Source organism: Elephantulus edwardii, unplaced genomic scaffold (genome assembly GCF_000299155.1).
Source record: "Elephantulus edwardii isolate Elephantulus edwardi_28Jun2011 unplaced genomic scaffold, EleEdw1.0 scaffold00017, whole genome shotgun sequence".
NCBI classification, from domain to species: domain Eukaryota; kingdom Metazoa; phylum Chordata; class Mammalia; order Macroscelidea; family Macroscelididae; genus Elephantulus; species Elephantulus edwardii.
In genome coordinates, this window is record NW_006399767.1 from 1040763 (window position 1) to 1065835 (window position 25073).

General features: G+C 38.8%; 1 protein-coding gene across 1 annotated transcript in view; it reads left to right on the forward strand.

The window, feature by feature from the left end:
- The window catches only part of PKHD1 (polycystic kidney and hepatic disease 1 (autosomal recessive)), an 866042-nt gene that overhangs the window by 653208 nt on the left and 187761 nt on the right, over positions 1-25073 (forward strand). Inside the window, exons 54-58 of the mRNA XM_006882114.1 lie at positions 1973-2127; positions 5398-5550; positions 11708-12583; positions 13646-13814; positions 16752-16909. Coding sequence (XP_006882176.1) covers positions 1973-2127; positions 5398-5550; positions 11708-12583; positions 13646-13814; positions 16752-16909 — 1511 coding nt within the window. The remainder of the gene's footprint in view (positions 1-1972; positions 2128-5397; positions 5551-11707; positions 12584-13645; positions 13815-16751; positions 16910-25073) is intronic.

Sequence of the window (25073 nt, forward strand, 5' to 3'; positions counted from 1 at the left end):
ACACTGTTACACAAGCAGTCATTTACTGGTAGAGAGAATTTGCTGTCAGATCTCGATAAAATTTGAGCATTAGTTAAAGAAATAGGCAATTAACACAAGCTTCTACAGTGAACATGAAAAATGACAGTGAATTAAGAGTAAAGTAGTCAGATTCTCTAGGAAAAGCTAGGCGGCAGTGAAAGACTGAACATAAATGTTAAATTGGAGTTTAAAAAAAGAATTTTAAAAACCAAATCAACAAAGTCCTCATTGTTTCATAATGTGATGAGAGCACAAGACTTGGGACACAGCACACTCTAGGAACACATACCCTTTATTCCCAGGGATAACGCTTGGAGGTTGAAGTAAAGGTTTCACTTTTGTCAATTTTCAGATGAGGATATGAAGCACCTATTTATTCAGTGACTTCCCACAGTCACCAAGCTATCAAGTGGCATCTCTAGATGGAAAACTGGATCATGAGTTTGATCTGTAGGGTCTGGCCAATCCTCAAAGTATTAAACCATGGTGATAAATTGGTTGGTTTTTTTGTTTGTTTGTTTTGTTTTTTTTTAAAGGCATTATATATCTTCAGAAAGCTTGGGAAAAGACTCCTGAAATATATTTATTATTCATGTGACTTATCAACAAAAGAGAAAGCTTGCTGTTCTAGGAAATAATGAATATATGGTACACATTCTTTATTCAACCCAGGACACTTCACTCGTTCTTGTCCATTGCCATTCCTATGGGCTGTCTTTTAAGGAGTTGCATGGCTGAAAATGGAAACTCTCTGCTCATTCAGTTCACCAGTGGCTGGGCGGGAGAAACAAGGGCAATCTTCTCTCATGCCATTTATAGCCTTGGAAAACCTGCTGAAGTATCAGCGATGAGTCAGTTCTGTCTCCACAGCAATGAGGTCAAGGTGTTTTGTTGGGTTTTTTCTTTTTCCTTTATATATGTGTTGTTGTTGATTGTCATCGAGTTGAGCATGACTCATAGAAACACTATGAACAAAAGGCCAGAAGCCTTTCTATAACTATCATTTCTCAAAGTTCATAGAGTTTCCAGAGGCATGTTGTTTAGGAAGTGGATGCCACTCCTGCTCCCAGACCTGTCTTAAAGTGGGAGCTCCACCAAACACTGTCCACCATAGGTAATCATTATAGCATTTGACTCCTCAGTGGTACAAGGTTCAGTATCACAGCAACCCCAGGTTACCTCAGTACAGCATATTGACAGAAAAGTGCTGTACCACTTAGAAGAATGTTCCTCCAAAATATAATAATAACAACAAACTTATAAATACAAAGACCCTCCCCTAGGTCTAGTTGACACTAAACAAAAGACTTAAATGAAAAACAACCAATATAGTATGTTTTTGTTGTTATGTGCTGTTGAATTGCCTGTGATGTACAGGGACCCTATGTACAGCAGCTCTGAACCCTGCCCTGTCCTGAGCCAGTCTCAGTAATTCTGACACAACAGCCCCTATTGCCCCAGTTACTGTTATCAATCCATCTCATCCAGGCTCTTTCTGTCCTGTCCCTCCACCCTTCCGAGGATGATGCCCTTCTCCAGGGACCAGTTTCTCCTGGCCACATGCCCAAAGTATGTGAGACGGAGCTTTAACATCCAAACCTCAAAGGAGAAACTTGGTTTCACCCTCTCTAGGACAGACCAATTTGTTTTCTTGGCAGTCCATGGTATGTTCAAGACTCTTCTCTAGCACCACAACTACACACATGCGTGCGCGCACACACACACACACGTACATATGTATATATGTGTATAAGGATGCAGGTATATGTATACATTGGGAATATATACATATATATGTATATACACACACATACATATGTATATATGTATGTATATATATGTGTATATTAGAAACTGCTGAGAAGTAGGTAGTGAATGTCCATTCCTCTCATGGGGTTATGATGTATGTTGTATTATTAGCAGATTTGATGCCATTTTTATGCTGTTACAGAATCACTGTTGAGGATACAGTGGACTGGCAACCCCATGACAAAATCATCCTTAGTTCCTCTTCATATGAACCTCATGAAGCAGAAGTACTCACTATAACAGAAGTCACAGGCCACCAAGTTAGAATCCAGGAGCGTCTCCAATACCGCCATATCGGTAAGGCTTTGGTTTGTTGGTTATGAGAAGTGAGTGAGCCACGAAGATCGAGTTCAGTGACCTGACTAGAGACCTCAGATCTGATTGTCATTCAGAGGAGATGAATGTTGCCTCTCTGCTTCCCTACACTCATGCTAGGAGGCTTTATCTCTATTCCTTCATTAGTTTTATTGCCTGCTGTTGAAAGCAGGTGAGAATTTTTTCCCCTCCCTTTTTATTTATAATGGTAAGACTTGAGCAGAAAGGTTGGGAATCTTGTTCAAGGTCACTGCATAGTTGCATGGCTAAGTTAGAACAAGCTCATGGGGACTAAATTTCCATTTCATTTCCTGTCACATTGATTCAAGCAATCATTTAGAATGGGATAGGTACTTTAAATAATGGCTTCATTTTCCATACTTAGGCATGTATTCCTCCTGAAATGAAAGATGTTTTATGTATCAACAACTATTAGTACAATGATTTAAAAAAACAAAACAACTAAATGGTTTTTTTTTAAAAAAAAATACTACATATTTTTACACTATGCATAGTTTAAGGGCATCCTGGTGGCCTCATTTGTAGGGAATTATGCTGATAACCTAAAGGTGGCACCTCTCTGATGGTCTGATTCTACCTTTCTTGCTTAGCACAAGAAAGATGGGCAGCCTTCTCCCATGCAATTTAAGCCTCAGAAAATCTCCTGGAGGATCAGCTATGAGTTGATTCTGACTTGACAACAATGAGTTTCAGTTTCTTTAATATGTGAAATTTAGGAAGCTCTAGGGAGCTCTACAATATCCCTAGTACCCCGACCCCTTCTAAATCCAGCCTGGACTTCTGGCAGTTCTCTGCTGATGTGCTTTTCCAGTCATTTTTGAATAATCTAAGTAGAATTTTGCTTGCATGTGAAATCAATGAGATTGCTCTATGGGTTCCACCCTCTGTTGGGTCACCCTTCTTTGGGATTGATTCAGTGACTGGGGTAATCAGGATGGGTGTATCGGAGACAATGAGATTGGCATAGGACAGAGCAGAGTTTAGGGCTGTTGTCTATAGGGTCGCTATGAGTTTTAAGTGACTCGATGGCACATAACAACAACAACAACTAGGGAGCTCTGGTGGCCTAGAAGGTACATTGTGGTTCCAAGGGCCACCAACTGCTCCGTGGGAGGATGGGCAATCTTCTCCTGTGGGATGAATTGCCTCTGAAAAACCACTAAAGGGTCAGTTATGGGTTGATTTCAACTTGATGGTACATAACAACAACAAAAGTAACAGTGGATAAAACAGGAAGTGGGTGGCAGGGTTGTATCCTTTCTCCATATCTATTCAGTGTGTACACTGAGAAAGTTATTTAAGAAGTCAAACTCTATGAAGAAGAATTTGGCATCAGGATAAGAGGAAGACTCATCAACAACTTGTGCTATATGGTTGACAACTTGCTTGCTGGATGTGAGGATTTGAAGCACTTACTTCAGAGGATTGAAAATTACAGCCTTCAATATGGATTGCATCTGAACATTAAGACAAAAATGCTTATGACTTCACTAGAAGACAACATCTTGATTAATGGAGAAAAGGTTGAAATTGTCCACAATTTCACCTAATTTGGATCCAACATCAACACCCATGGTACAAGCAATCAGGTGATCAGGAGATGTATTGATCAGGATATTAGAGCAAGTCTGCAGTCAGGGATCTCTCCAAATTCCTGAGGGACAATGATGTCAGCTTGAACACTAAAGGGCACCTGATTAAGGGCATGACTGTCTCAATCATTTGTTATGCATCTCAGAGCCGAACAATAAATAAGAATGACAGTAAAAGAATTGCACTTTGAGCAGTGGTGCTGGAGAAGAGTATTGAATGTACCATGGATTGCTGAAAAAACAAAGAGATGTCTTGGAAAAAATACAGGCAACACTCTCCTTAGAACTAAGGATGGTAAACTTTGTCTCGCATTTTTGAGGTATATCGCTGGAGAGGCTATTCCTTAGAAAGGGATATCATACTTGGAAAGGTAGAGAGAAAAAGAGAAGAAAACCTTTGATGAGGTCAGTTGACACAGTGACTGCAGCAATGGGCTTAAGTGTGTCAGAGAGGGTAAGGATGACACAGGATAGGACAGACTTCACATCTAGGGTTCAGATCTGTTGTTCACCTAACAACAAGAACAAGTGAGTACACAATAGGATAAAGTTCAGATCTATTGTTTGTAGGTGGCTATGAGTTGCAATTAACTCAATGACATCTAACAACAATAGTGACATCGTCAGTAGGGAGTTATGCTGCTAACCCAAAAGCTGAGCCTTTCTGGCAGCTCAGCTCCATTAGTGGCTTCTTGTAAGAAACATGAACAAGCTCCTCTCATGCAATTAGAAATCTAATGAAGGGTCAGCTATGAGTTTGATCTGACTAGAAAGAAAGGAGTGAGGGAGTGTGATATACAGTTTAATATGTATTGCAAACGCATATAAGTAACTCTAAGCTTTCTTATAAGCCTAAATCTGACAAAGGAAATATAACCAACAAGCAGTGATGTTTGGGTACAAGAGTACGACAATGTATGTTTTCAATATGAGATATTGAAAACCTTTCTCTAAACCTTTCTCTACATCATAACTCCAAGAATAATTTGATTCCTTAAAGTGTGGCCAAGACAAGACAAATCATCAGCAATCTTTGCTGGTGAGATCCATGAAGAAGTGAAAACAAGACAAGGAAACAAAACAGGAGACCCTTCAGTTCTTTCTTTTACGGAAGCTGTTCAGCTGTCTCAGGGAGGGGGGGGCGCTAAGATCACCTCAGAGGATGCTGTTGTGACTACTGTTGCTTGGCACTGCTTCACTCTATTCCTTTCTTCTTACTCACTGCTGCCATCACTACTCTTACTTGGTTGAAGAGTCTTCATTCCCGTGAAAGAGGTCTGGGAACAATGCAGATCCAAGCACTGCACACTGTTGCATTTAAGAAGGGAGTTTGGGGACCCTGCTAATTGGCCAGTTCTGCCCTGACTTCCTGTGGCAATGGCATGTCCCAGGACCCACAGTTATTGCAAAGAAATGAATTCTTCCTCACACACTCTTACTCTGATCCCAAAGAAGGAAATGTGAACAGGCTTTTCATTTCTCAGCTGACATTTGTGGAGAATGCCTGAGGAGAAGCAGACCTTAATGTTGGTAGGGCTTCCGAAGGGAGAGAATGTTTTCATTTATCAAGTTCACTGGGTCCCTGGCTGGTGGTTTCTGAAATAGTTTGTAACATTTTGTGTTTTTTTTTCCTTCCCAGGAAGTGTCCATGTCACAGAAGATGGCCAATATGTGAGTTTGGCTGCTGAGATTGGATTGTTGACTCGAAATATCCAAATTCGGTCTGATACGTCATGCAGGGGGAGAGTACATGTTGGGCCCTTAAGAAAACCCAACAGTGAAGAATTTTCAGGTAAACACAGTTTTCATTTACTCAGCTTTACCAATTGGAGCCTGTACATCTAGGTCAGTCAAAAGGCACAAATATGGGACTTTTCAATTGTAAAATAAAAATGTCTGAAATAGATGGCTCCTTTGGGCACTGAGAAGCTATGCATTTTTAGTCCTAATCTGTGCTTAATTATCAGTGTGCTGTTAAAATAATATACTAGTAGATCAGCACATATGCACATTTTTACCTCCAAGAAAACATTTTCAGCAGATGTGAAATTTCCTCTGCTTTGAAATTATAGATGATTTAATGACCACTTCAATTTTATTTCTTTCTTGAATTTCTATTACTTTTCCCCAGTAGCATGCTCTATCTGATGGTAGACATTAGCTTATGCTATAAATTAATAGCATAAATTTAAATAAAAGTTATTTCCTTATTCTAGACTGCTTTAAGGATCAATTCCATCTCTATTATTTCTTTCCAGATTTAGCACTTTCAAAATGGCATAAAAATATTTGATTAGGACCTTGTATCTTAAACTTATATTTCATAAATATTATTTCAAAGTTGTTTCCAGATCATATTTAAGTCCAGGGACGACTTTGTATCCAAGCTCCATTGTAGACACTCATTATGAACATGAAGATAATGAAGCCTCTGAAAATGCCTGGAATAAAGGATCCAACACATTCCTAAATATATTGAACATGAAGCACTTTTTATTATGTGTCTGTTTCTCCAGGTTGGTAAAGGAGAGTGCATTAATTAGTATTAAATCAGAAGTTCAGAATTTCCAATCCATGGAACTCTTCCTCAATAACTTCTACTTCCATAAGTTCTCAGCAATGGTAGTTTTACCTGTAGATGGTATCTGGCAGTGTCTGCAAATGTTCTTTGTTGCAATTGAGGATTGCTTCAGGTATCAATCTAATGCAGGTACAATTGAGGGATGCTCCTTAACATCCTGTATTGCACAGGATTACCTCTACAAGTGGCCTCTCTATAGTGTTGTTGTTGTTGGTAGGTGCCGTCAAGTCGTAGACGACTCATAGCAGCCCTATAAATGAAAGCCCTGAGCACTGTTCATAGAGTTTCTGGAGGCAAGCCATTTCGGAAATGGATGCCACTCCTCCTTCCAAGCTTGTTTTAACCAGAAAGCTCCACCAAACACTGTCCACCATGGATAACCATTATCACATTTGGCACATCAGTATCACAGTGTTTAGCATCACAGCAACCACAAGTTACCTCTGCACTGCAACAATAGTGTAGACTGAGGCTAAAGCTTCATCCTTGTTTTTAGCATCTTACATTTTATAAAGCAAAGAAATTAGGGAGAGGAGAAAAGATAGGCTCCCAAGTACTTGAAATTGCAAAGTGAGCTAGAGTCTGGTTTGGGGAATAAGAAGGAATCCCATTCAGAGAGCTGTTTATCCAGCCAGAACTGAGCCAAATGCTGCACTGACTTGAACCTCAAGTTCTAATACTGCTTGTCCAGAGTATCTTAAAGCATTGCAGAAGAGAAGTAGAAACATCACTGATTACTTCCTATGGACCAGGAATGGTGCAAACTTTCACATTTACTATCTTACTTAATCTTTGATCAATGTTCCTGTGAGAGATACATTTGTGATTCTCAGTTTTATAGACAATAAATTGGACGTGTAACACAATCACTAGTTTATTGATATAATTGTTTGTGATATATAAGCTTTTTGAGGGTAGGCTTGAGGTTTTCACCCATTTTTCAACACTGTACCCACTCATTATTAGGAGCTCAGTGTATTTGGAGGTCTTGTGGCCTAGACTGGACCAGGAGGCTGTTGTGTGAATGGAGCCAGGGGAGGACTGCATGGGTTGGAATTGGGAAGGGAGTACGGCAGGGTTGTAGTCTCTCACCATATCTATTCACTGTGTATGCTGAGCAAATTATCCGAGATGCTGGACTCTATGAGGGGGAGTGTGGCATCAAGAGGGAAACTCATCAATAACCTGTGTTATGCATGTGACACAACCTTGCTTGCTGAAAGTGAGAAGGCTTGAAACACTTGTTGCAGAAGATTAAAGAATGCAGTCTTCCATATAGATTGTATCTCAATATCAGGAAAGTAAAGATTCTTATCACTGGACCGATAGGCAGCATCACGGTGGATGGAGATTGAAACTGTCAATAGCTTCATCTAGCTTTGAATCACAATTAACACCCTTCGACCAGCAGTTAGGAAATGAGTAGACATATTGCATTGGGGAAATCTGCAGTTAGGAATCTTTCCAAATTATTGAGGAGTAATGATGTCAATTTGAAGACTAAGGTGCATCTGATTCAAGCCATAGTCTTTCTGATTACTTGCCATGCATCTGAGAGCTGGATAATGAGTAAGGATGACAGGAAAAGAATTCATGCCTTTGGGCTGTGGTGTTGGAGAAGAGCACTGAACATCCCATGGACAGCCAAGAGAATAAATAGGTATATTTTGGAGAGGGTGCAGCCAGAGTGCTCTTTGGAGGAAAGAATGATGAGGCTTCACCTCACATGCTTTAAACATGTTGCTGGGAGGTGCTATTCTTTGGAAAGGGACATGATGTTGGGAAGGATAGAGGGTCAGTGAAGGAGAGAAAGACACTCAACCAGGTGGATTGAAACAGTGACTGCAGCAACGGTCTCTTGTGTGTCAGGAAGTGTGAGGATACACAGGATAGAACAGGGTTCAAATCTTTTGTTCTTAAGATCACTGAGTCGTATTTGATAGCACCTAAGAACAACAACAACAAGTGGCCTAGAAGGGAGCACTGGTGGCCTAGTGGCAAGAAGCTGCACTGCAATCCTGAAGTCATGTGTTTCAAATTCACCTGCTGCTCTGTGGGAGATGGATGGGCAGTCTCCTCCCATGTGATTTACTGCCTCTGAAAACCCAATGAGAGGGTCAGCTGTGGGGTGATTCCTAGTTGATGGTACACAACGCAACAACAACGATGGTCAAGCAGTTATAGAGTTGCACTGTCAAGCCAAAGGCATGCAGTTCAAATCGATCACTGCTTTATGGAAGAAATATGAGCAATCTCCTCTGTGGGATTTACAGCCTCTGAAAAGCCACTGAACGTGTCAGTTATGAGTCAGTTCTAACTCGGCAACATGGAACAACAGAAACCATCATGTATTTGAATGGGTCAAATCATTGAAGCAAAGGAAACATTATAAACCTACTAAGAGGCAGTGATAAGCTCTAAACTCAGAACTGATGCCAAAGTCATTGACTTCTAAAATGTTCACTTTTGGAACAATATATCATCAGCATCATAATAATACTTGTCTATATTTTATCAGTTTTTCTAACAATGTTCTATTTATGTTCCAGGATCAAATTCATCTTCCCACACTGCATTTGTAACCCTTATGTTTTAAACTATAACATACTGCATAGTCTTCAGGATGTTAGATCTTCAGATATAGTTCAAGGGTGTTGGATAGGTCAGAAAAGCAAGACAGAACTTAACATTACTGGCCTAATCTCAATGGGCTTAATCTCATTTTCCTTCTCTGAATAGGTACATCCAGAAATTGTGCTAACCTTTCTAAAAATGTTTTCTGCATTGTGAATTTCATAAGGAGAAAGAAGAATTAAAATGTAATTATTGCTTAATTCTTCAATTAGACTTGAGGATTAATTTTCAATCATTGATTGACAAATATTCTGTAGGATTTAGAACAGTAGATTGTGGTTGTTATTGTTAAGTGCCATTTAGTTGAGTATGATTTTTTTTTGGTGACCGTTTAAACAATAGATGAATTCTGTCCTATCCTGTACCATCCTTGAAACATTTAAATCCATTGCCATAGATACTATATCAGTCCATCTTACTGAGCGTCATCTTCTCACCTTTCCAACATACAGTCCCTTTCCAAGGAATAACCTCTCCTAAAAACTTGTCCAAAATATGTGAGATGTATCTTCACTATCTTTGCCTCCAAGGAGCACTCTGGCTGCACTTTCTCTAAGACATAATCTGCTTTGTTCTTTTGGCAGTCCATGGGATATTCAGCACTCTTCTCTAACATCATAAGTCACATGCATCAATTCTTCCATCATTCTTTTTAGTTCTCCTCCTATACATGTTTATTGACTTAGAAACCTGATGAACTTCCATCATTCTTAATTAATTTTCCAGTTCTCAAGACACATAGCAAATGATTGGAAAGACTGTCGTTTGAATCACGGAAATTTTAGCCTTTAAACTTGCATCATTGCTCTTCAGGACTTTGAGATCCCTGACAGCAGACTTTTCCAAAGCTTTATGTCTCTTGTTCTCCCAGCTGCTATGCTAGTACCAAGGATGTTGGCGGGATCTATACAAGAGGACATCTCTTCTCCTATTATGATGTTACCCAATGATTCAACAGTGAGAATTTTTGTCTTCTTGATGTTGAGATGTTATCCATTTTGAAAGCTACTGTCCTTGACAATCTCCAGCAAGCACTTCAGGTCCTCCTTACTTTCAGAAAGCAAAGTTGTGCCATCTGCATAATACAGGTTCTTGATGAGCCTACCTCCAATCCTGATGCCACACTCTTCTTCATAAAGTTCAGCGTCTTGAATGATTTTCTCATCATACAGATTGAATAGGTATGGAGAGTGGATCCAGTCCTGGTGGACACCTTTTCCAATTTTAAACTATGCAGTGTTCCCTTGCACTGTTTAGACAACACCTTCTTGGTCTAGGTTTTGTATAAGCACAGTTAAGCATTTTGTATAAGCATGACTGAACATTTGGAAATTCCGAGCCTTCTCTGGTTTAACCTTCGTGTGTTCCACCATGGAACTATGGATTTTTTTTTAAATGTTTGGTGCCATTGATTCAAGTATGACTTATAGAGACCCTATGAAAACAGATTTGCACCCTGCCCTATTCTGTGCCATCCTAACAGTCTCTGACACACTTGAGCTCATTTCTGAAGTCACTGTGTCAGTCCACCTGGTTGAGGGGCTTCCTCTCCTTTTCTATCCTTTCACCTTTCCAAGTATAATGTCCCTTTCCAAGGAATAGCCTTGCCTAGCAATATGCCCAAAGTATGTGAGATGAAGTTCTATGGATTGTTGTTAAGTGCTGTCTAGTCACTTGTGACTCATAGTGACCCCATGTAAAACAGCTCTGGACCATGCTCTATACTGTGCAGACCAACATCTCTGACACTCCCCCATTTCCCCAGCCACTGAGTCAATCCATCTCATCCAAGGTCTTCCTCTCCTATGCTGTCCCTCTGCCCTCCCAAGCATGCAACATGAGAAGTCCCTAATTATAATAATGTTAATATAAATCATAAAACACCTGCCATTCTGGAAAATAAGCTAATTATGTGTAGGTTTACATATATATTAGGTCTCTTGCGTACCAAAATACCATAGATACAATTTAGACAGCCTTTTTAGTAATTTGTCATTTATGAGGGACACTTGAATTATGTTTAGAAATGTTATTGCCAGACAAATAACTTTGGGATTTACCAGTCAATAAATATTTCTACACCCTCTGGTAATACATCAACAATTAGTGTCAGTAGAGAAATTTAGTTTCACAATCTGGCCACGAAGAGAATTGCATGATCTTCCACTTCCTCTGCTCTTCTCATAAGGTTCTAATAGCAGCTAAGATTTGCAAGGATTCTAGTTTCTCAAATATGAAAAAGGCCTGGAAAAGTAGAGGATTTGGGTTAGACTACCTTTGAGCTTGAAATCCTTTTACCAAAACAGTGAAAGTGAAACTTCAATTGGATAGCCTTTTCAATTTTTAATGGATGAGAAAAATGAATTTTCATTCTTACTCAATTCCTAGATCTGGCCCTGCAGACAAATGCATGACTCTTAAGCGAACTGTGCACATCTTCAAAGCCTATCTCTTGTTTCCATCTATCCTGTCATCTATCCCAATCCTGCAGTCAGACTTTTCATTTTACCCATGACAACTTTTCAGGTATTAATGTGATACTTCTAATGATCTATAGGTTGTCATTGAAATGAAATAGCATAATATACAGTGCTGGTGCTGAGAAAAAGAAAATAACCCACCTGTTAATTTAACTAAAAATCTATACTTGTTTTGATGTTCATAAATGAATCATCCTTCAGTCTGTTCAAATGGAAAGGAAGAAGGTGCCTGATGACATGCATTTTGTTTGCAGGAGTCCTTCAGCTTTTAAATGTGGAAATTCAAAACTTTGGCTCACCACAATATTCATCCATTGAACTCACTAACACATCAGAGGGCTCCAGGATCATATCATCTACAGTGCACGCAAGTTGTGGTGGAGGAATTCGCGCAGCTGACAGCAATGGCCTCATTTTGAAGGATAATATTATATTTGGTACACCTGGTCATGGCCTTGATTTGGAGGGTCAGGCTTTTTCTCTTATTAGTAACCTTGTGATTCTGACAACACAGCCAGCGTGGTCCACTGAGTGGGTGTCAGGAATCAAAGTGAACAAGGCAGAGGACATCAACATCCACAGTAACGTTGTGGCAGGTTCTGAGAGGCTTGGCTTTCACATCCGTGGGTATGCCTGTTCCCTCCCTGAAGCTCTGTGGTCTGACAATGTGGCTCATTCAAGCCTTCATGGGCTCCATCTCTACCAGGAAACGGGAACGGACAAATGTACAAGAGTTTCTGGCTTCCTGGCTTTCAAGAACTTTGATTATGGTGCTATGCTACATGTTGAAAATAGTGTGGACCTAGAGAACCTCACTCTGGTAGACAATACTGTGGGTCTTCTGCCAGTAGTGCATGTGTCTGCTTCACAGAGCTCCATTGAAAGTGTACAGATTGTGCTTAGGAATTCGGTCATTGTGGCCACGAGCTCCTCTTTTGACTGCATCCAGGACAAAATAAGGCCGCGCTCAGCCAATTTGACATCTACAGATCGCGCTCCTTCCAATCCAAGAAGGGGTCGAGTTGGCATTCTGTGGCCTGCATTCACCTCAGAACCAAACCAATGGCCTCAAGAACCATGGCACAGAGTGAAGAACAGTCATTCCGTTTCAGGAATCATGAAACTTCAAGGTAGGATGTTTGGGTTTATTCAAGAAATTTGTTATGTGCATTTGTGTGTAGAGTCTTCACTGGCATGCTAAGATTATATAAACAAAAGGGTATAGTATGGTCTAGTGTTTGCTAGTCAGTTAACAATCTACTTGATTGGTCATTGATAACCAAAATGGTTGTTTAGCAAGACTAAGTGATTCCCAAGAAAGTCACTGCCTTACACATTTTAAAGACTTTTTAAAATTTTAAGGTTCTTAATTTTTTTATTATTTTAATGTAATTTAACAGAAAAGTTGGATTTTCATTCATTCACTGTTGCACATTTTCCTCCCTACATCCACAGTTCACTTTAAAATACACACACACACACACACACACACACACACACACACACATATTCATTCATTGTTACATAATTTCCTCCCCTGCCCCTTTCTTCAGTCCACTTTGCTATGCACCTCTTATTCTAGGCTGTTGCCATACAAACAATACCTAACTACATATTCCTTTTAAACAGTTCTTTCCTTCATCTGTTCCAATGCTGTGTTCATAATTTATCCTACAGTTATTTAATTTTATTTCTGCACTATTTCTTTTAGATGTTATTATTTTTATTATACACTTAAGGAAAGAGCATTGGAAATGGTTCCTAGTATAAAGCAGGTTAGTAATGGTGAGAGGCCTAAGGTTAAGATGAAAGTTGTCCTATAGCTTGCATAGTTTATCTTCCAACAGGTCTCTTTTGTAGTATTAAAATCACCCCTCTTATACTTATTCTGCCTGGCAGTTAGTTTTTTTAATAAATGTAATTCATTTTTATCAAGCCTTTGATAAAGAAGAACCATCATTAAGACTTCCATTTTTTTCTTAGAATACTCTTCTGTTTTGCATAGTGCCTATATCTTAATGAATTTCAGCTATTCTGAAAATTTATGTAGCCTCCTGAATGATCTTGGGTAATTTATACAAATCATGTATGTAAATTGTTATCAGATTTTCCAGTTGTTTTATCTGTATCTGTAGTTGATTGTTACAGTAGATACTGTGTTTATACCACTATGTATTTTTTTTTAACTTCAGGTGTCACCTTTTCTAATTTTGTGAGGAGTTGCTATAGTGATGATGTAGACATCTGTATTCTGGCACATCCAGGCAACACTGGAGTCATGCACCCAATAACAGCAGAGAGAACCAGGATGCTAAAGATCAAAGATAGAAACAAGTTCTACTTTCCTCCACTACAACCCAGGTACCAATATTAACATATATTTGAAAACACACTAGTAAATCACAAAAACCCACTCTGCCATCAATTTAAGAAGCCCTCATTGTCTAGTGGGTAAGGAGTTGCACTGCCAACCTAGAGTTGGGTGGTTTGAATCTACCAGTGACTTCAAGGGAGAAAGATGGGAAATCTCCTATTGTACAATATACAGCATCTGAAAATCTACTGCAGAATGAGCTGAATCAGCTCTGATGAGACAACACATAACAACAACAGATCTCAGTTCCAATTACATCGAGTTTCCAAGTCTAATACATTATTTTCTTCCCTCCCCCCAAATTTTTATACATTGTATTTCATAGTTTCATTCATTGGCATGTATAATCAGCATTAAACTATGCCCACTATTACCCTGTCTTTTCAGATATTTGGGCTGGACCTTTCCCATTTCCTTTACCCCCACTCCCTCACCCCACCAAATTCTGTGATCTTATTGCACAGTTCAGCAAATATATTTCTCCTCTGCCCATCAACACCCCTTCATTTCTGCTCCTTCCCCCCTGGAATCTCTATACACATTTTACTAATTATCTTTATATTTTTACAATAATAGTCTTATGCAGTATTTGTCCTTATGAGACTTAGTTAGTTCAATCAGCATAATGATCTCCAGTCTCTCCCAAGTTATGTAGTATTTTTTGAAAGCATTGCTCCTGAGTGCTACATAGTATTCCATTATGTGAATGTACCATAATTTCTCAATCTGTTTTGTTGTAGTGGAACACTTGGGCTGTTTCCGAGTTCTTGTGATGAAGAATAACATTGCTATGAACATTGGTGTACAGATGTCCATCTGTGGCTTAGTTCTAATTTCCTTGAAGTATATTCTTAGCAGTGGAATAACTGGGTCAATGGATTTTCTATGTTCAGCTTTTGAGGAAACATCAAACTGCCTTCCAGGGTGGTTGTACCATTTACAACCCCACCAACAGTGCATGAGAGTTCCTGTCTCTCCACATCCTCTCCAACATTTATTGCTTGCAGTCCTGTTCCAATAGGGTGAAATGAAACCGTACTGACTGGGGGAGGGGGAGAACATTTGACAGTACCATCTCAGACAAGAGTCTCAAAACAAAAATTTACAGAATCCTACAGGACTCACCACTGGTCCGATTGGCTGCATCATGATAGAAGGTGAAGAGATTGATATTGTTAACAGCTTTAGTTTGCTTGTGTCCACAATCAACAAATACTCTTGGTACCAGTGGTCCAGAAATAAAAAGATGGATTGAATTGGTAAAGTCTGCTGTCAGGGACCTCTCCAGAGTACTGAAGAGCAACAATGTAAGTCTGGAGACTAAGGTGCACCTAATCCAGCTATGGTCTTCATAATTATGTGCTACGCATCAGAAAGCTGAACAATGACTAGGGATGATAGAAGGAAAATTGATGCCTTTGAGCTGTGGTGATTAGCTCATAAGAAGAATGAAAATTAGGAGGTGGAAGTTCCCCAAGAGGCTCTGCTAACTTCCATATGTCCTCTTGTAGTTCTGCTTCACCACACAAAGGAGAGACCCTGCTAGTTAGTCTTTTGGTCCTGGAAGGGCCATAATCAAAGGGAGAAGTTAAGAGAGTAAGGATTCAATTACTTTTTCCTTTTTCTCACCATTATGGAAAACACCTTTAATTAGGAAATAAAAAGTAAATAACCTTAATAAGAAAGCATGTGTGTTTGAGTTAATACCAGTATCTTCTTAGTGTTCATACCTGTGCCTATAGGCAGCGAGGTAGGACGTTTGCCTTATTCTGTCACTTTCCTTCTGCAGTGTACTTTTTCAGTTTCAGTATTCATATCTTATTTTTATAGTGAAATAGTTACGCTATAATATCATCTGATATCTTTTTACTAATTGACAGTTGACAAGGACTTAGTGGTATTGTGTGTTGTCGAATTGGAAGTGGTTTGTAGCTGATCCTTCAGAAGTTTTCAGAGGCTGTAAATTGCACAGAAGAAGAATGCCCATCTTTCTCCCCCAGAGCAGCTGGTGGAATCAAACCTTGGTTTGGCAGTTCAACTCCTAATCCTAGGCTACTAGTGCTTCCTTACGTATACTTAGCAGTGAATATTTACTAGCAGTTTCTAACAAAATTAGTTCTGGGGAGTAACATCAATTATCTACATATCAGTGTTTGAATTATAGCTCCTATATATTCTGTTTGACTCTTAATTCCAAAAATATAGGACCAAGTTTACCTTTATTTCCATTATATCCCCCAAAGCTATCAGTAGTAAATTTCAATAGTCATTTGCTGAAATAGAGTATCTACCTTTACTATGCATACAGTAACTATATAATTGATATTCTTACTTCAGAAGTACTACCTTGTTGTTGATTGCCTTCAAGTCGAGCATGACTCATAGTGACCCTATGAACAAAAGGCTTGAAGCCCCTCTACAACTATTGACATTTATCAAAGTTCATAGAGTTTCTGGAGGCATGTTGTTCAGAAAGTGGATGCCACTCCTGCTTCCAGAAGTACTATAAATAATTCTATTCTGTTCAATAATATATTAAAGTTACGCTAGGTGGTGTGGTGTCAGCTGACCCATAATGATCCTATACACACCACCTGATCCTCTGCCAATCTCACAGTCTCTGTTGTGTATAAGTCCTTTGCTGGATACTTATTATCAGGAGCATTTTATTTTAACTTAATTGGTAGATAATTAGCAATCTATATAAAAAACATATATATCCAGATATCTTGAATATTTTTTAGTAAGAAAGTCTCTTTTATAACCAACTAACTGGGTAATAACTTACAGAAAGCTTTCTCTCATCTTTATGTTACATGTTATTAACACTGAAAGCCAGTTACATTTCTTTCCTTTGGGAGATCAAGAGGTTGTAAAGGCATGGGTCATATTCTAGAAATGTGCATTGCTTTCTTTCTTTACAGGACAGATTTAGCAAGAGTGGTCTGCCCTGAATCAGACTGTGAAAGTCCGAGAAAATATCTCTTCAAGGATCTGGATGGAATAGCCCTGGATCTGCCTCCACCAGTTTCTGTATTTCCCAAAACAGAGGGAGAGTGGACTGGATCATTCTTCAACACAGGTCAGTTGTATCTGTTTAAGAAAAGGTAGCGTTCTTGTGAAGAAACTGGCTTCGTATATTTTGTCCAGTAGGGACAACATATACTGGAGAGAAATTAAAAGAGCTTTGAAGTTGGAGTCTGTGCAAATATGCTGTCTAATACAGAGATGCTGGGAGATTAAAATATGTCAGGACATCAATGTTGTGTCCCAAGTCATTGGTGTGAAGACTTATCTGTAGAAGCTCTTAGCCTTGTTATTTCCAGGTGTCTTTGTCTTAGTTTCTATCTTTCCTCTACCTGAACTACTGCTACAAACTGTGCTTATTTCACTTAGAATATAGTTCAACATGTTACTCTCCTAATTACCATAAATGTTTTGCTTGACACTTTTTTATATTTCTCTTAAAGTTTTTTTTGTTTTGTTTTCTGTTTGTTTGTTTTCATACTGAAGGCTTATCTTTGGAACATGGTAACAAAATATGGAGACTATAGTACAGGGTTTTTTAAGGTTGGTGATGAATATATGGAACATGATCAGGATATGTTGGTTATGGTTGTTGATTAAAATCAGAAAAATAATTTTTGTACTAGAGAATTATATATATATGTATATATACATATATATATATGTATGTGTGTGTGTATATATATATATATACACACACATATATACACACATACATATATATATGTATATATAGATATAATAAAATTTGGTTTTGTTGTGTACCGTGGGTCAGAACCAACTCATAGCTGCCCCTCCAGCACGTTTTCAGAAGTCATTAATCACACAGAAGGAGATTGCCTATCCTTCTCCAGCAAAGCAGTTGGTGGATTAGAACTGTGTACCTTTGGATTGCCAAGTGCTAAAAGGCAATGTTGTCAGTTTGAAGACTAAGGTGCACCTGATCCAAACCATAATCTTTTCAATTACTTGCTACATACATAGCTAAAAGTTGACAATGAACTGCAATCCCAGAGGTACGCAGTTCAAATCCACCAGATACTCTGCTGGAGAAGGAGGGGACAATCTCCTCCTGTACTAGTCAGATCTGAATTGATGGTACACTTAAAATAATAGAATAAAAAAAAGTTGACAGTGAATAAAGATGACAGAAGGATTACTGATGCCTTTGAGTTGTGGTATTGTAGAAAAGTGCTAAATATCCCATGGAATGCCAAAAGAATAAACAAAGATGTCTTGAAAAGGTGCAACTAGGAGGTTCCTTGCAGACAAGGATAGTGACACTTGATCTCACATACTTGGAGCATGTTGTTAGGAAGGGTAGTGCTGGGAAAAGGGCATCATCCTTGGAAAAGTGGAGGGCCAGTGTAAGAGGAAAATCCTTTTCAAAATAAACTGACACAGTGATTGCAGCAATAGGCTCAAGTGTGTTAGAGAAGATAAGGATGGCACAGGATAGGGCAAGGTTCAGACATAGAGTCACTATGAGTTATAGTTTACTCAGTGATACTCAACTACAGCATATACATATCCATATGTCATCATTGCTATTGTTGTGTCCTTTTCCAAGGAATAGCTTCTCTTAACCACATGCTTAAAATATATGGGACGAAGCTTCACTATCTTTGCCACTTAGGAACACTTTAGCTGCATTTTCTCCAAGATGTATATGTTTGTTCTTTTGGCAGTCCATGAGACACTCAGCACTCTTCTCCAACACTACAACTTACAGGCACTTATCCCACCTCTGTCATCCTTATTCATTTTCCAACTCTCAGGTTGAAAGGTGAGTGAAAAGATCTTAGCTTGAATCAGGCACATCTAGTCTATAAGCTGACATCATTGCGCTTTTCAATACTTTGGAAAGTTTCCCCAGGTAGCAGATTTTCTCAGTGCAATAGAAGAAACTCTAAAATGCTTACCAAATGCTTAGTGTTCAAAGAATAAGTGTATCCCTTAGGCAAATTCTTAGGTGGTGGCCTACCATGTGGCATAATACACAGTTTAGGCACAAATATACTTTTGATATTAACTGTAATGAAAGTATATCTTATTATTTTTAGTTCTCTGCCTTGGATGTTAAACATAATTAAAAGATAAAACTCTAGCACATTGAAAGATATTGCTGCATAGGGTTTTACTATCAGTGTGTGAGTGATAGTCTGGATGTATATGAGATGTACATGAGTGACTACCCTAAACTCTTGATGCTTTTAAGCTTTATAACATTTTCAATGAAGTTGTTATAGGTACCAGCTGTAAGGATTTCCTTGATTTAATCTTATTTTTACTACACTACAAGTGCAATCTGTATTCTTTTGCAATGTAGAAAGAACACAGCATATAGTTAATGATGCCTTCTGGATGCTAACAGGATTGCAGTGTTTTCCAGTGACTTCCAAAATACGAAGAAAGGCCCTTTCACCTAATAGAAGCTCTTCTGGTGGTATAGTCCATAGGAAGTTGTGCTGTTAACCCAAAAGCTGAGCGTCTCTGGTGGTTCAAATCAACTAGTGGCTCCACAATAGAAACATGAACAGTGTCCTCCCATGTTCTTCATAACCGTGGGAATATGCTGGAGGCTCAGTTGTGAGTTGGTTTTGACTCAAGAGCAAAGAGATTTTCAATTCTTAAACCATTCCCCATATGCTAGTTTCCAATTCTTATCTACAATTGGTAGATAGAAAAAGTACAGATTAAATCTCTAGAGAATAAATGTCTATTTGTTTATTGTTCATCTTCAAAATACCAATGATCTTCTATGAAACAGTGATACCAGTGCAGTGAAAATGAAAATGAAGACCATTGGAACTAGTTCCTATATTTATTTATTTGAAATGCCCTCAAGTTATATGCCCTCCACCACCCATGTCCCTTTCGAAGTTTATTAACAAATCACTCTAAAATTTGGTGACCAGAGATTTCTTTTTGTATATCTTTAATTTGAAAAATAATTCTATCTGATACACATGTAAATTCACACATTAAGGAAGTACCCACTGAGAAAGAAACTCACAAGTCCTAGCTTCCTGTCACATGTACCAGCATCAGGATCCAGGACCAACCATCTGGATCAGATCTTGGGAATATTGTGCAAGTGGATTTTCCATCTGGGTAATGTAGGGTGTGTAGTTAGGGGAAAGTGAGCTGGTACTTTAGTTTTGAACCAGTCTGTAAGTACATCCAACTTTGAAAAATGTGTGGTAATAGAGCACAAAGCCTCTAATCTCAAGCAGGATATCCTCTAAGAATTGTTTGCATTTCTTTGCAGAGAAGTTTTCTTTTGATTATGGATGCATCCACTCATCTAAAAGTACTGTGTCTGAGGAAACAAATCCTTGAAATTAACATCCCATCAAGGCAGCACTAGAAAGAACAGAGCTCTTAATTTTCTGGCTTTTTACTCCTTTGCTGCCTCAGACTAAAAATGGTGCCACTCAGACTGGATCATCCTATAGAACACCAAGGTTCTTAGTGCAGGAGTAAAGGAAATGAGAATTTTAGTGCATGTTTCCTTTTATAATGTCTCTAATATAACAAAGAAAATGGAAGAGAAATAAAATGAAAGCAGCTATTAGAGTACCTAAAAATTACTCGATAGTAGAATTGGTCTCACAGAGTTCTGGTGGCCTAGTGGTTAGAAACTGAGCTTCCAACCCGAAGGCAAGGGTTCAAATCCACTAATTGCTTTATGGGAGAAAGATAGGCAACCTTATCCCATAACATTTACAGCCTCTGAAAACCCACTGGAACGTAAGCTATGAGCCAGTTCAGGTTTAACAGCACAAAACAACCACAAAGTTTATTTTGGTATTTTTCTTTATTCAGTAAGTGTGTTTTGATATATCTGTTGTTGTTGTTGTGTGTCAAGTCAATTCTAACTCACAGTGTTCCTATATGACAGAGTAGAAGTGCTACACTGGGTTTCCAAGACTGTAATCTTTACAGGGACAGATTGCCAAGTATTTCCTTCTACATAACTGTTGGTGGGTAAGAAATACTGCCCTTTGGGTTAGCAGCTGAGTGTTTCACTATTACATGAGTACGGCTCCTTGTCTGTTATCTACCAGAAACACAGGGGTTCTATCTTCTTGAAAAAGACAAACATCAAGCCTATGTGTCAGTGGGAATAAGATGTAAAAAATAAAAAGTAAACAAGTAACAAAAGTGATGAGAGGATTTTTGAAGTTAGAGAGGCAGTTTGATTTGCAGGTGTGGATTGTATGTGTGTGCTTGTCTATATACATGTACCCACATATGGATGGCCCATGGAGTTGCTATTTGAAAGTATTACATTGGAAATGAGACTGAAGAACCACTGTTCTGAGGGGAGGAGCCTTCTAGTCAGAGGATGTGTGCAGTTTACCCAGTAAGTAAGGTAAGTACTAGTTTACTTGTGTACTACATGAAATACCAAGTGTGAAAACTAGGCCAGGTTCTGACTGGAATAGACCATCAGTTCTTCATGAACAAATTCAAACTGAAGCTAAAAAAAGTTAAAATAACTCCACAAGAACCAAAATAATAACTTGAACCTGTCCCATAAAAGTTAAAAAAAACCATCTAAAGAATAGGTTTAAGGCCTTGAACACTAAAGAACGAAGACTAGATGAGCTGTGGGGGGATATCAAGAATATCATCCATGAAGAACGTAAAAGGTCATTAAAAGACAGAGGAAGAAGAAAAGACCAAGGCAGATGTCAGAAGAGACTCTGAATATTTCACTAGAATGCCAAGATGCTAAAACAAAGAAAAGAAATCAGGAAGTAAAGGAGTTGAACAAAGATATGGTATGGAAGCCCAGGAAGACCAAGCAAGTTCTTATAACAAAATATGCACAGAGCTGGAGTCAGAAAATAAAAAAAGAAAATTCACTTGGGATTTCTTAAGCTGAAGGAACTAAAGAACAAATTTAAGCCTTGAGTTGCAATACGTAAAGATATTATGGGCAGGATGTTGAATGATCCAGGAAGCATCAAAAGAAGATGGAAGAAGTGTAATGAGTCACTGTACAAAAAAAAGAATTGGCTGACAGAAAGAATTTCAAGAAACAGCATATGATCAAGAAGCAGTGGTGATGAAGGAGGAAGTCCGAGCTGATCTAAAGTTGTGTTGTTGTTGCTGTTATGTGCTATCAAGTCCCTTGCGACTCATAGCGACCCTATGTACAACATCCCTAAACTCTGCTCTGTCTTGTGCTAATCTCACTGTCTCCAGTACACCCATCCTGACTACCCCAGTCACTGAATCAATACACCTCACAGAGGGCCTTCTCCTCCTGCACCATCCCTTCACCATCCCAAGCATGATGTTCCTCTCCAAGAACTGGTCCCTCCTTACAACATGTCCAAAGTATGTCAGAGGAAGCCTTAGAATCCTTGCTTCCAAGGAGTAGTCCAGTTTAACCCTCCCCAGGATGAATCTGTTTATTTTCTTAGCAGTCCATGGTACCCTCAATATTCTTTTCCAGCACCACAGTTCAAAGGCATCAGTTCTCCTTCTGTCCTCCTTAATCATTGTCCAAGTCTCTGATCTAAAGTAACTGGCCAAAAATAAGGCCTCCGGAATTGATAGACTACCAATTGACATATTTCAACAAACAGATGCTGTCCTGGATGTGCTCACTAGGCTGTCCTAAGACACCTAGAGGATAGTTATGCGGCCAATTGACTGAAAGTGATCCATATTTATTCCCATTCCAGAACATGATCCAACAGATTGTGGAAATTAGAAAACAATATTACTAATAGCACACATAAGCAAAATCTACTGAAGATTATCCAAAAATGGCTGGAACAGTACACTGGCAGAGAACTACTAGAAATACAAGCTGGGTTTAGAAGGGGCCATGGTACAAGGGACATCACTGCCAACATCAGAGGGATCTTGGCTGAACACAGGGCAACAGAAGAATGTATATATGTGTTTTATTGACTATGTAAAGGCATTTGACTTATGTAGATCACAACAAATTGTAGCTAACATTGAGAAGAATGGGAATCCAAGAGCACTTGATTATGCTCATGCATACCTATACTTAGACCAGGAAGCAGTCGTACAAGCAGAGCAAGAAAACACAACATGTCTTTCTCCAGACCTTTTAAGTCTATGTGTGGAATATACTATGTGGAAGGCTAGACTTTATGAATAAGAATATGGGATTGGGATTGAAGGAAGACTCATCAATAAAATGCAATATGCAGGTGATACAACCTTGCTTGCCAAAGCTGAGGAGGATCTAGCATGCTTGCTACAGAAGGTCAAGATCTACAGTGTTCAATATAAATTGCATCTCAACATCAAGAAAACAAAAATTCTGACCACTAGGCCATTTGGTAGCATTATAATAGAGAAGACATTGATGTTGTCAATGATCTCGTCTTTCTCAGATCCACAATCAAAGCTGTTTGCATCAGCAGTCAGGAAATCAAAAGACATTGGAAAAATCTGCTGTCTGGGACCGCCCCACGTTGCTAAAAAGAAACAATATCAGTCTAGAAACTAAGGTGCACCTGATCCAAGTCATAGTCTTTGCAGTTACTTGCTATGCATCCGAGGGCTGGACATTGACTACAGGTGGCAGAAGAATTGATGCCTTTGAGTTGTGATGCTGGAGAATATTGAACATACCATGGACTGCCAAGAGAACAAACAGGTCTATCTTACAGAGGGTGAAATATATTTTTTCCTTGGAGGGAAGGAGCAAATTTTGATAATCCGTCTCATTCTGTGTGTATGTTGCCAGGACAGACTAGGCCTTCAACACAAGAGAAGAAGACCCTGGATGAGATAGACAAAGTGACAATGACCATGGGGATGGGTTTGTCAAGAAACAGTGAGATTGGCTCAAGATAGGGCAGGATTAAGAGCTCTTGTACATAGGGTTGCTATGAGTCATAATTGACTCAACAGTACATACAATAATAATTTAGCTTGTAATTTTTAAGACTGTAACTTTTTAATTAACTAAAAAATTCAAAACAAATTGAACCCAAAACAATCCTAGTTCTTTGCCACAGGTAGTTAAGAAACACTGTCTTAGACTTTATTTAGTTATAGCAGGTGGGTTTTGTTATGTGCCATCAGTTGTCTATGAATCATAGTGACCCTATGCATAATAGCTTTGAACTCTCTCCTATCCTGAGCCAATATCACTGTCCCCAACACACCTGCCCCTATTTTCCCAGTCACTGTGTCAATCTATCTTATCCAGGGTCTTCCTCTTCTGTGATATCCCTCCACTTTTCCAAACATGATATCCTTCCCCAAACACATGTCCATCCTCCTGGCCAGATGCCCAAAATATGTGAGATGTAGTTTCAAAATCTTTGCCTCCAGAGACCACCTTGGTTTCATCATCTCCAGGACTGACCTGTTTGTTCTCTTGGCAGTCCACTGTATGTTCAACACTCTTCTCCAGTACCACAACTCAAAGGCATCAATCCTTCTTCTCTCATGATTATTCATCTTCCAGCTCTCTAATACAAAACAAGTAATTGTGAAGACCATGGCCTGGTAGCAGGTAAAATGCTAATAATTATTTGGAATTGTTTTAGGGGTGTAGTCAATAGAACTTTCACATGGATAGATAGATTGGATTTAGAGGATTAAGGCAAGAAAAAACTCAGTTTCTTTTTTTTTTTTACTTCAGCTTTCAAAGAATGGTAGTCAATTATAGAACAATAGATCAATTAAAAGAACTACCTGTGAGTGAAAGCATGGGAATCCAGACTATTCTGAACCTGAATCTCAGTGAAAATGTGTAAAAGGCTGTTTGATATGTGAGTTCAGTGACCAAACATCCATCAAGCCTACATATATGAATTTCCACTTGTGAGGTGAAAGGAAGAGATGGAAAAAGGACTGAACCTCGTTCATGATAATTATAGAAGGAGGAGTGGCAACCACTTCCTAAACAACATGCCTCAGGAAACTTACGAACTTTGATAAATGTCGATAGAAATGTTACAGAAAAGCTTCAGGCCTTTTGTTCTGAGGGTTGCTACGATTCGTGCTCAACTCAATGGCAATCAACAACAACAACAATGCATTATTATGAAAAATTCATTACTAATTCTTACAAACATATATGTCTCAAAATCACCATCATTGTGGTCTTATATTTTGGTTTTTCATTGAGTATATAAGGCTCAACAATTCCCTTGCCTTTAATAATAATTATGAGGAACATGTGTTTCTAAATACCTTCTTTTTTTTTT